The sequence below is a fragment of the Oryx dammah genome, unplaced genomic scaffold, assembly GCF_014754425.2.
Source record: "Oryx dammah isolate SB20612 unplaced genomic scaffold, SCBI_Odam_1.1 HiC_scaffold_2, whole genome shotgun sequence".
NCBI classification, from domain to species: Eukaryota; Metazoa; Chordata; class Mammalia; order Artiodactyla; family Bovidae; genus Oryx; species Oryx dammah.
Window position 1 is genome coordinate 176,614,766 of NW_024070186.1, and position 12,992 is coordinate 176,627,757.

Consider the following 12,992-nt stretch of genomic DNA (forward strand, 5'->3'; position numbering starts at 1 on the left):
GAGGAAAAAGGAGAAACTTTTGATCAGTTTGGAGCCCTAGGCTTAAGTATGAAGGAGAGCTGCATCCCACCAGGTATAACAGCTCCTCAGCAAGGACCAGAGGCTGGAACAGTTGAGGCATAGATGGTAGTGGTAAGCAAATAGTATGTATAGCGATGCCCCAAAATTGAAAGAGCAGAGCAGCACTTGTCACAGTGCAAGACTCTGGCTGGTGTTCTCAGTGCTGATTTCTTCTCACAGCTAACTAGCCAGCTAGCATAACTAGGGAAGACCACCATCCTTTTTGAGGGCCACAATTCTCATCTTTTGCCACAAGAATAGGGGAGTTGATCTAAGCACAATCTCTTTACTATCTCCCCTCTATGTAATGCAGTATTGAAATCAATAAGAAAAAACCCCTGCATATTTTCATCTCCATGCCAAGGATCCATTCTTTCTCTGGTTCTTTAAACTTGACTAGCACACCTAGCTGTCATTTTCTGGTTAATATATCTATAAATAAGACTATCCATTATTAATACTTATAGCAATATTGCCATTTATGGCTCATGAGACGTTATTTGCCATATGTTTTGTGTGTGTGTGTGTGTGTGTGTGTGTGTTATATCATTCAAAAACATTCAAGTCTGAAGTGATTTTAATTCACCATGTTTACAGTCAAGGAAATTAAGACTCACAGATCTAATTTACTTACCCAATTTCACCCAGCTAGTACAATTTCAGAACCCTGGTTAGCCTTACTTCAGTGTATTGTAATTTATATATTCAAAGTCATCCTGAATAACATACTTTAAACTTATTTCCACTCTCATATTTGTAGTTCTCTCTGTCTTAGCATCATACTTCACTTTATATCTTCTGTATCCTTTTTGCCTGGTAGTACTTGTTCTCTGTGTGTGTGTGTGTTTCTCTCTCTCTCTCTTTCTCTCTCCTCTTCTCTTTCTATCTTGCTCTCCCCCTCCCAAATTCCCTTTCGTGGTTCTCAGATAGAGTTCTCCATAGGTTCTCAGCTTTGCTTATTTATCTGACTTGGTTATCCCTTTGTTGTTTTAAATGAGACACTCCCTCGCTCTGCTCTGGTTCTGTAAAATGCCACCAGCTAGATTTGTCCTTGGACCCAACAAGAGGAGGCAAGATCCTATAATTTAACAGTATTAAGTATCTTAGGGCTGGCTTTCCTTGTGGCTCAGCTGGTAAAGAATCCGCCTGCAACGCAGGAGTTCTGGGTTCAATCCCTAGGTTGGGAAGGCCCCCTGGAAAAGGGAAAGGTTACCCTCTCCAGTATTCTGGCCTGGAGAATTCCATGGGCTGTATAATCCATCAGGTCGCAAAGAGTCAGACACACAACTGAGCGACTTTCACTCTCACTCTCACTTTGTATTGTTTACTATATTGCATTGATGTGTCTATAATATGCCACTACAAATCTGTTTTAACTATGGCAGTTTTATAATATATTTAATTATTTTTATGGATTGACCTTCCTCACTTCCCTCATTAACCTTCTTCTGTAGAATTTCCTGGCTATCTTGATATGTTTTGTTTGTTTACATGTAATCTGTAAAATCAGCTTATCTAATTTTTTAAATCCTGTTGCTATTTTTATGCAGAGTAATTTGGGGAGAATTTTCTTTCTTACTATGTTGGGTCAGATTCTATCTAAAAGTAGGGTATGTCTTCATATTTCCAAGTAGAAATTTAAATTTTCTTTGGAATAGTTCGAATTTAAGACATCCCTAAACATTATAAGCCTTGGAATGAAGCTGCTTGTAGGTTACCTGTGGTTTCCTGCTGACTATACTCTTTTTACTTCTCTTACTTGGATTAGGGGAAAACCAACTATAGCTAAAGCTGGTTTTCACCCAAGATTGCTGATCCTCTTCATGCATTTTCTTTAAACATTATTGCTTAAGTATAAACTACTTCCAAGAGCATCACAGTGTTGTAATGTGGCTATTCTTAGTTAACTCTTTCTGTTTACTAGTGGCCCTGCTAAATAATTTTGTAATTGCTTAAAAGGGCCAAACTTGCTATCTTTAGAGAAATTATAGTTACCAATGATTATAGGTTACTAGAAAATAATCTTCTTTAATAATTCTAGAGGTTCCCTTCTTCCTAATCTGCCCACTCTAAATTTATGCTTCCCTGTCTGATTCTCAAATGGAACAAGAACTGATTGAAAGAGGATGTCCTTGAGTTCCTGAGATAGATGTCAAGGAGACAGTCTAAATGTGAGGTGTGATGCAAAGAGATTGCATAATACTACAGCAGCCACAGAGAAAATCTTTTTTAAATATATTTATATATTATGATTGTAATATAATATGTTATACATGTTTTAATATATATATATACAACAGCTTTTCTACTATACTTGATAAAGGCTGAGAAAGACCATCAAAGGAAAAAAAGAGAGAGGTGGAGAAACTGGAGTACATAAACTAAATGAAATGGGAGCACTGAATATGAAATAGAGAAAGTAAAACAAACTAGATAAAAGTAAAAGATCTCATATAGTCCAGTTGGTTTTAAATATGACTGCTCATTAGAAACATATCTGGAGTTCTGGAGAAAAAAAGCAATACCTGAGTATTTGTATTTTTCAAAAAATTTTAAGATAATTCTGATTTGCATCTGGATTTTAAGAAGTAATTACAGGTTTTTCTAGTAGATCCTAGTTTTGGTGATACAGAGTTCTAATATTTTTCTGTTGACCATTCATACAATGGTATTAAGTGAGTAATAGTTACATAATCACAATAGTAAAAGAGGTTTATCAGTTTCCACAATCAATAGCCAGACAAAAAATAAAAGCTAATTACAATTGCAAGCCATAATGGGAACATGATTAACTTAACAATATAAAATAGTTACATACAATTTGGGAGCGGGGGAGGCATCAAGCAGAGTGATGTGGTAGGGTGAGAGTGCATACATGCACATGTTTTCATCCCAAGAAAATCTTTAGAGAAATCATCTATGCACTAGATCACTTTTTTTTCTGGAAAAATTCAGAGTTGGGCTTACTGTAGACACAGTTAATTTAATTCTAATCATGAGAGTGCTACAAAGTGATGCTCTTCCAAAAAGAAAAAAAAAAGGAAATATAGTCATTCTGTTCATGAAAGTCCTCTATTGAAAAATAGATTGCTCACCTCAGGCTTATTTTTAATGGGTAAAATTATTTAAGTAGTGAATCTATGCACTAATAAAGGCAGTGCTTGCTGTTTTCTAAGTTTTCTGGCTTGGCAGCTTGTAATACAGTGTCCTTCACCTTGCTCTTTACCTCTGCACTCTGTCTCAGGGAGTGTTCATGTACTGCGGAGTGGATGCATTTGTTGCAGATTTCCATTTTCTGGACACAGTGATGATCTTTATGCTGTACGGTTGGTCTGTTGTTCCTCTCATGTATCTTGGAAGCCTCCTGTTTTCTAGTAGTACTGCTGCCTACATCAAGCTCACCCTCTTTAACTACTTTTCAACTGTTTTCAGTATCGTCATTCACATCATAATGAAATTCTATGGTAAGGACTTCACACAATTTTTCCTTTCTCCAGAAAATGCATTAAATAAATGATGATGAAAGAGCTGGAGGATAAAAATATTCATTACTAAACACTTACTTTCCAGGAATCTGAAAACTTGTGCTCTTTGGAGTCAGCAAATACTTATTGAACATATATGTGAGAAACAGAGGTTGAGAGAGAGGGGAAGGGAAAGAGAAAGTGGGCAAGAGGACGAGAGAGACACTAAGCCCTCTGAAGGCGATGGATTCAGCATCATTCTAGCCTCATGACAAAAATAAAAGAAGAAGATTAAAAGATTACAGTGCACCTGTGCCAAATTTTATGTCCTTTGAAAGATCACCCCCCACACACCATGTTCTTGAGACTTGATCCTTCAGTTTTAACATCTTAAGAGCACTTTGGAGCAAGGTGGTGAGACTGGAGAGTGGAAGGTGCTATGGTATGCTGCTGCTGCTAAGTCAATTCAGTCATGTCCGACTCGGTGCGACCCCATAGATGGCAGCCCACCAGGCTCCCTTGTCCCTGGGATTCTCCAGGCAAAAACACTGGAGTGGGTTGCCATTTCCTTCTCCAATGCGTGAAAGTGAAGTCACTCAGTTGTGTCCGACTCTTAGCGACCCCATGGACTGCAGCCTACCAGGCTCCTCTCCATGCGATTTTCCAGGCAAGAGTATTGGAGTGGGCTATGGTATAACTCCTCCTAATTTAATGAAGCACATAATCTTGAACCTCCTAATGAGTGTTTTTCAGAAGGAAACAATTAAATAGGCAACAAATGTAGTCATCATTAAACCAGTTTCTCTGATTTCAAGAGTATAACGAGTAGGTTCTTCCTTTTCTGGTTATGAAATTTAAAGACATGCTGTTGCTCATGGTGACTATCACCAATAAGATTTGTTTTGTTTGCATCTAGAATATCCCCTTGTTGAATTTCTCTATAAGCATGAAATTTTGAACTGTATTAATCAACTCAGCCCTCCCTGCTAGGAGGATTTATGGGATTTATGAATTCCAGTTTCTAAGAATGAACTCTTCTCCTGGAGTGTAATTTTATGGACTGTCCCTGTTACTTATTGTGGTAATGGTTCCTACCTTGCTTCTAATAGTTAAGTTCTGCCACCTGACTTCTACTTTGTAGAATTCCATTATTCCCAAAGGTGTCAAGGAACCACATTCTATTGCAACATACTCTATCGTTATATTCACCCTACAGAGGACTGTAAGCACAGAGCTCTTCAAGAATGTATTTCTCATATTTACTTTTTATTGAAATATAACTTGCATTCAGAAAAGTACAGAGACCATAAATGTATAGCTTGATACATTTTCACAAAGTGAATATACTAGTGAAACCTTCCTCTCTCCAGTCAGGACTTGCTATGGGCCTTGCTTAGGCCAACTAAGAGCCAGAGAGCAAAGAAGTCCTTTGATTTATACTACACAGATAATTTTCTGCTCAGGGCAAAAAATACAGTGGAGAAGGGTAGAGTATTGGTTCAAAGTGAAAAATAAAAGAAATGTGACAAAGAGGCTGTTGAACTTGGCAATGAGAAATTCAGTGGAGACTGCCACGTCCAGAAGGATGGAGGATTCTGGAAGGCAAATTGCCCTCCTACTTAAAATAACAATGTATGTTGGACAAAAAATTATTCAAACTTTTTAAACGCATCATTGATCTCTCAAGAAATTTCAGGACACAGAGGCCAACAACAAAGTAATATTTACAATCTCGTGATTTTCCATTTTTCAGCCTGCACAGGGAACAAAGGGAAAGTCTAATGCAATCACAAAAACAACAGAATGATCTCTGTTCATTTCCAAGGCAAACCATTCAATATCACAGTAATCCAAGTCTATGCCCCAACCAGTAATGCTGAAGAAGCTGAAGACCTAGGAGACCTTTTAGAACTAACACTCCAAAAAGATGTCTTTTTCATTATAGGGGACTGGAATGCAAAAGTAGGAAGTCAAGAAACACCTGGAGTAACAGGCAAATTTGGCTTTGGAATACGGAATGAAGCAGGGCAAAGGCTAATAGAATATTGCCAAGAGAACGCACTGGTCATAGCAAACACCCTCTTCCAACAACACAAGAGAAGACTCTACACATGGACATCACCAGATGGTCAACACTGAAATCAGATTAATTATATTCTTTGCAGCCAAAGATGGAGAAGCCTACTCAGTCAGCAAAAACAAGACTGGGAGCTGACTATGGCTCAGATCATGAACTCCTTATTGCCAAATTCAGACTTAAATTGAAGAAAGTAGGGAAAACCACTAGACCATTCAGGTATGACCTAAATCAAATCCCTTATGATTATACAGTGGAAGTGAAAAATAGATTTAAGGGACTAGATCTGATAGATAGAGTGCCTGATGAACTATGGACTGAGGTTCATGACATTATAAAGGAGACAGGGATCAAGACCATCCCCATGGGAAAGAAATGCAAAAAAGCAAAATGGCTGTCTGGGAAGGCCTTACAAATAGCTGTGAAAAAGAAGAGAAGTGAAAAGCAAAGGAGAAAAGGAAAGATATAAACATCTGAACACAGATTTCCAGAGAATAGCAAGAAGAGATAAGAAAGCCTTCCTCAGTGATCAATGCAAAGAAATAGAGGAAAACAACAGAATGGGAAAGACTAGAGATCTCTTCAAGAAAATTAGAGATACCAAGGGAACATTTCATGCAAAGATGGGCACAATAAAGGACAGAAATAGTATGGAACTAACAGAAGCAGAAGATATTAAGAAAAGGTGGCAAGAATACACAGAAGAACAGTGCAGAAAAAATCTTCATAACCAAGATAATCACAATGGTGTGATCACTCACCTAGAGCCAGACATCCTGGAATGTGAAGTCAAGTGGGCCTTAGAAACCATCACTATGAACAAAGCTAGCAAAGGTGATGGAATTTCAGTTGAGCTATTTCAAATCCTGAAAGATGATGCTGTGAAAGTGCTGCACTCAATATGCCAGCTAATTTGGAAAACTCAACAGTGGCCAAAGGACTGGAAAAGGTCATTCCATCCCAAAGAAAGGTAATGCCAAAGAATGCTCAAACTAACACACAATTGCACTCATCTCACACACTAGTAAAATAATGCTCAAAATTCTCCAAGCCAGGCTTCAGCAATATGTGAATCGTGAACTTCCTGATGTTCCAGTTGGTTTTAGAAAAGGCAGAGGAACCAGAGATCAAATTGCCAACATCCACTGGATCATCGAAAAAGCAAGAGAGTTCCAGAAAAACATCTATTTCTGCTTTATTGACTATGCCAAAGCCTTTGACTATGTGGATCACAATAAACTGTGGAAAATTCTGAAAGAGATGGGACTACCAGACCACCTAACCTGCCTCTTGAGAAACCTATATGCAAGTCATGAAGCAACAGTTAGAACTGGACATGGAACAACAGACTGGTTCCAAATAGGAGAAGGAGTACGTCAAGGCTGTATATTCTCACCTTGCTTATTTAACTTATATGCAGAGTACATCATGAGAAATGCTGGGCTGGAAGAAGCACAAGCTGGAATCAAGATTGCCGGGAGAAATATTAATAACTTCAGACATGCAGATGACACCACCCTTATGGCAGAAAGTGAAGAGGAACTAAAGAGCCTCTTGATGAAAGTGAAAGAGGAGAGTGAAAAAGTTGGCTTCAAACTCAACAGTCAAAAAACAAAGATCATGGCATCTGGTCCCATCATTTCATGGGAAATGAATGGGGAAACAGTGTCAGACTTTATTTTTGGGGGCTCCAAAATCACTGCAGATGGTGACTGCAGCCGTGAAATTAAAAGATGCTTACTCCTTGGAAGGAAAGTTATGACCAACCTAGATAGCATATTCAAAAACAGAGACATTACTTTGCCAACAAAGGTCCATCTAGTCAAGGCTGTGGTTTTTCCAGTGGTCATGTATGGATGTGAGAGTTGGACTGTGAAGAAAGCTGAGCGCTGAAGAATTGATGCTTTTGAACTGTGGTGTTGGAGAAGACTCTTGAGAGTCCCTTGGACGGCAAGGAGATCCAACCAGTCCATTCTAAAGGAGATCAGCCCTGGGTGTTCTTTGGAAGGAATGATGCTAAAGCTGAAATTCCAGTATTTTGGTCACCTCATGTGAAGAGTTGACTCATTGGAAAAGACTCTGATGCTGGGAGGGATTGGGGACAGGAGGAGAAGGGGACGACAGAGGATGAGATGGCTGGATGGCATCACCGACTCAATGGACGTGAGTTTGAGTGAACTCCGGGAGTTGGTGAAGGACAGGGAGGCCTGGCGTGCTGCAATTCATGGGGTCGCAAAGAGTCGGACGCGACTGAGTGACTGAACTGAACTGACTGAAGGCTAAGCCAAGGTAGGGATTTTAATAGCAGACCCACCCATAAAGATGGTGGAAGACAGACCCTAGGGAAATACTGTTACCAAAAGTCTGCTTTTAATATCTGTAACTGACAAATCTATACTACAAACTATGAAAATGATGAAGCTTCATGACTTAGTAACTAGTGTTTTCTCAAAGATGATCTGCTAGACTGTTAATCGTCTGATCATCTTGGGAAAGTTTGTTGTTATGGGAGGGTCACTGCTTTCTAACTGAAAGCTAATTTATCATCTTTTTAATCATAGATGATGACATTACTCATTTCACAAGAACCTTAATGAATAATGTATTAATGGTGCTTCCTAGTTACAACTTTGCAATGAGTATCAGCAAATTCTTTGATGACTATGAGGTGAAAAAACTGTGTGCCGAGCAATTTCAAAACATCTATGTGGACTGCAGTGATTCATGTGAGTATATGCTGTTCCCCCAAGTCCTTAAAAATCTTTCTCGATTTCCACATTCAAGCCTGGATTGTAGAAGATTAAAGAAAAACCTGTCCTTCTTTCAACAGAGACAGTAAGACTTGCTGATTTGAGTGTGTTTTTGTACCAAAGTAATTTTCACTGTGTGTGTGGGTGGGGGGGGGGAGCGGAAAAAATGAAGCCTCAAAATAAAATCCCCAATAAATTTCATGAAGCCATTCCCAGATGTAACTTAGAATGAGTTACTACTCACCTATGATGTAAAAGGAGCTTTACATACATTATGTTGAATCTTTGCAGTACCCTACAAGTTAGCTACTATTATCCTAATCTTATAATGAGGAAACTGAATGCTTTACTTAAACTGAAGATTAAATAGTTCCTTGGAACTCTAGGTTTTAAGTATCAAGATAAAGGTAAATGCACAGCCAGATCAAAATCAGGAAAAAAATAAAAGCATTATATTAAATTTTCCATACTTTAGGCTGATTTCATATTCAGATTGATTCTAAGAACTGACAAATAATGAGTCCATTTACTATTTACTCTAAAAATTGAGAAGTAATTAGCATATTTCCTGTTTGTAAGTTTGTTTACTGTGTGTGTATGCAGTTTGTTCTGGAACCAAATAACGTATATGCAACCACAAAAAGGGAAATGTAATGGTATTTTACTAAATCAGTGCAAGATTAAATATAATTATTAAAATCACTGTGGACAGTGACTGCAGTCATGAAATTAAAAGATGCTTGCTCCTTGGAAGGAAAGCTGTGGCAACGCTGGACAGTGTATTAAAAAGTAGAGACATTACTTTTCCAACAAAGGTCCGTAGGGTCAAAACTATGGTTTTTCCAGTAATCATATATGGATGTGAGAGTTGGACCATAAAGAAGGCTGAGGGCCAAAGAACTGATGTTTTCGAATTGTGATGCTAGAGAATACTCTTGAGAGTCTCTTGGATTGCAAGGAGATCAAACCAGTCACTCCTAAAGCAAATCAACCCTGAATATTCATCAGAAGGATTGATGCTGAAGCTCAACGCTCCAATGCTTTGTCATCTAATGCGAGGAGCCAACTCATTGGGAAAGACCCTGATGCTGGGAAAGATTGAGGGCAGGAGGAGAAAGGGACAATAGAGGATAAGATGGTTGGATGGCATCATTGACTCAATGAACATGAGTTTGAGCAAACTCCAGGAGACAGTGAAAGACAGAAGCCTGGCATGCTCTAGTCCAGGGAGTCACAAAGAGTCAGACTTGACTTAGCTACTGAAAAACAACAACAAAGACAAATTGATTATGTTTTCTTACAATTTCTGAATAACAGAAATTATGTCACATTTTAGTTTGTATCATATTTGCACTATAAATTCATCTCTCTGCTTTTTAAAAACAGCTCTATTGAGCTATTATTTACTTACCAGTCATCAGATTTAATTCATTAATTAATTTCATATTCATTGCTTTTAAAAAGTTTATAAAGTTGTGTAATCATTACCACAGTCTAATATTAGAATATTTCCATCATCTGAAAAAGATCTGACATGTCTATTTATAGTCAAGCCTCATTTCCACGTCCAGCCCAACATCCACTAATAAACCTACTGCTTGAAAATATCTGGCATTTCTGAATATTTCATATACTTATATCATTATATATTAATTTATATCATTAGAATTATTTTGTGTCTTTGTTCTTTCATTTATGATACTGTTTTTGAGGTTTATCCAGGTTATAGCATATCAGTATTCTTCACTGTTGCTATTCAGTATTCCATTGTATTGATATACCACATTTTTTATCTGTTCATTAGTTGATGGACATTTGTTTTGACACAAGTTGTTAATGGTGTCTTTTGAAGTTTGAAAGTTTTAGATGTTGATGGAATCCAGTTTATCCACATTTTCTTCTATTGATGGTATTTTTTTATATCATATTTTAAAAGTCTACCTAAACCAGGGTCAAGAAGATTTTCTCCATGCCTTCTACATGACTAGGTCTATATTCAGGTTACAACGTGATTTGTCCCAGAACAGTTTGTCAAAAAGGATATTATTTCCCCATCAAAGTAACACTTTTTTAAAAAATGAATTCACCTGAGTTATTTCTGGAGTATAAATTCTGTTCCTTTGATTGGTATTTCTATCCTATACCAGTACCACACTATTCTGGTTACTTTTGCATTTTAGTAAGTTTTAAATTGAGAAATATAATCCTCCATCCTTGGTCTTTTTTAAATTTAATCATTTATTTTGTCTGCGTTGAGTCTTAGTTGAGGCATGTGGGATCTTCTGTTGCAGCGTGCAGGATCTTTGTTGTGGAGCACAGGCTTCTCTCTAGTTGAGGCACATAGGCTTAGTTGCTCCATGGCAGGTGGGATCTTAGTTCCCCAACCATGAATCAAACCCATGTCTCTTGCTTTGGAAGGTGGACTCAACCACTAGGCCACCAGGGAAGTCCCCATCTTTGATCTTTTTAACACTGTTTTGATTCTTGTGGATCCTGTGGGTTTCTCTACAAATTTTTGGTATTGGCATGTCATTTACTGGGGGAAAAAAAAGACTCCTGGAATTTGAATAGATATTGCATTGATACTACTAATCAATTCGGGAAAATTAGTCATCTTAAAAATATTGAGCCGTACAATCCATGAAAAAGAATGGCTGTCTGTTTATTTAGATCTTTCATTTCCCTCAGCAATGCTGTATAGCTTTCAGTTTACAGGTCTTGCATTTCTCTGCTAAATTTATTTCTAAGATGTTTTTGCTACTATTGAAAATGGGATATGTTCATTTTCTTCTGTTCATTGCTAAGGTATAGAGATCCAGTGACTTTTTGTATATTATATACTATGAACTTATATGATTTTTTTATTTTCTATCCTATGAACTTAACTCATTTATGCATTTCAATAGTTTTTATGTGGATTTCTTAAGATTTTCTATTTGCAATATTATGTTGTTTGTGAATACTCTTCTTTTCAAAATCAAGATTTCTTTTTTCTTAAACATTTTTATTTCATTTCACTGACTAGAATTACCAGTACTGTACTGAATAGTAGCCATGGCAGTAAACACCTTTGCTTATTCCCAGGCTTAAGAGGAAGGTATTCAGTTATTCTCCATTAAATATGATTTTTAGCTATGAGTGTTTTTATAGTTCCTCTTTATTGGTTTGAGGAAGTTCCATTCTATTCCAAGTTCATTGACAATTTTTGTAATGAATGAGATTAAATTCTTTTTCTGTGTCTTTGAGATCATGTGGGGATTTTGTCATTTATTCTTTTAATATGGTGTATTAAGTTTATTTTGTGATGTTAAACTATACTGGTTAAGAGGACTCAGGTTAATCTGATTTTGATTTCTTTGCAGATAGCCTCTTTATTACTCTAAAAACTTCTGTCTTCCAAAAATTGTTGTCCTTAGTGTTGTGAAATTTTTCCATGAGCTGTCTGCTGCTGCTGCTGCTGCTGCTGCTAAGTCGCTTCAGTTGTGTCCAACTCTGTGCAACCCCATAGATGGCAGCTCATCAGGCTCCACCGTCCCTGGGATTCTCCAGGCAAGAACACTGGAGTGGCTTACCATTTCCTTCTCCAACGCATGAAAGTGAAAAGTGAAAGGAAAGTCACTCAGTCGTGTCAGACTCTTAGCGACCCCATGGACTGCAGCCCACCAGGCTCCTCTGTCCATGGGATTTTCCAGGCAAGAGTACTGGAGTAGGGTGCCATGGCCTTCTCTGATGAGCTGTCTAGACTTAGATTTTTCTCCTCTATATTCTGTTTATCATTTGATAGCAATTTCAACCCAAAGGCTCTTGTCTTCATTTAGTGGTAGGAAGACATCTATAATTTCACTTATTATCACTTTTCCTGATCCCTTCTGTTCTCTCTTTCTTGAACTCTTACTCTATGACTGCTCTACTTCCTACACTTGTCTATAGAAGAAGATAGACAAGGGCCCTGGTTTCATGGAGTTTATAATGTCAGTTGTGGCAAGTGGGAAAAAATTTTGAAAGTAAGTAAATAGACACAATAGTTACAGTTTGAAGTAAGACAGTAAGAGAAATAAATGAGGTAGTTAGTAACTTACGTCACTTCAGATAGAATACTTACGGAGGTCATTACTGCAGAGTGTGATTAGATGACTAAAAGAATGAGACTGATCTACCCAGTGAAGAATGAGAGGAATAATATTTCACATTGATGGAAGACCAAGAGAAAAGCCTCAAATCAGGGAAGGATCTTATATGTTTAAAGAATAGAATGGAGGCTTGTTTGGACCATATGAGTCCTAAGTCACTTCAAATCAGTTCAGTCACTCAGCCATGTCCAACTCTTTGCAACCCCAGGGACTGTAGCTTGGGGTCCTATGTCCATAGGATTCTCCAGGTAAGAATACTGTATTGGGTTGATACAGATATATATCAAGATATATATATATAATTAAGTTATTTATATGTAATTAAATATTTTGGTTTAAGGTTTAAGTTTTCTACTTTGTCAATTTCAGATATTCTGTTTATAATTTGCTTTTGCTTTACTTAGTCTTATTGCATATGGTCGCAGTATTTGGCATTTAACTATACTGGAGCTATTTATTAAGGTTTTCTTTATGACCATAAACATGGTGATCTCATTATTGTTGTTCTTTA

The 12,992-nt window shown here is 37.4% G+C and overlaps 1 protein-coding gene across 1 annotated transcript in view; it reads left to right on the forward strand.

Moving 5' to 3' along the window:
* Positions 1–12,992, forward strand: part of LOC120882554 (ATP-binding cassette sub-family A member 3-like) — a 208,714-nt gene that overhangs the window by 149,990 nt on the left and 45,732 nt on the right. Inside the window, exons 22-23 of the mRNA XM_040266571.1 lie at positions 3,305–3,524; positions 8,163–8,327. Of these exons, the coding sequence (XP_040122505.1) occupies positions 3,305–3,524; positions 8,163–8,327 (385 nt within the window). The remainder of the gene's footprint in view (positions 1–3,304; positions 3,525–8,162; positions 8,328–12,992) is intronic.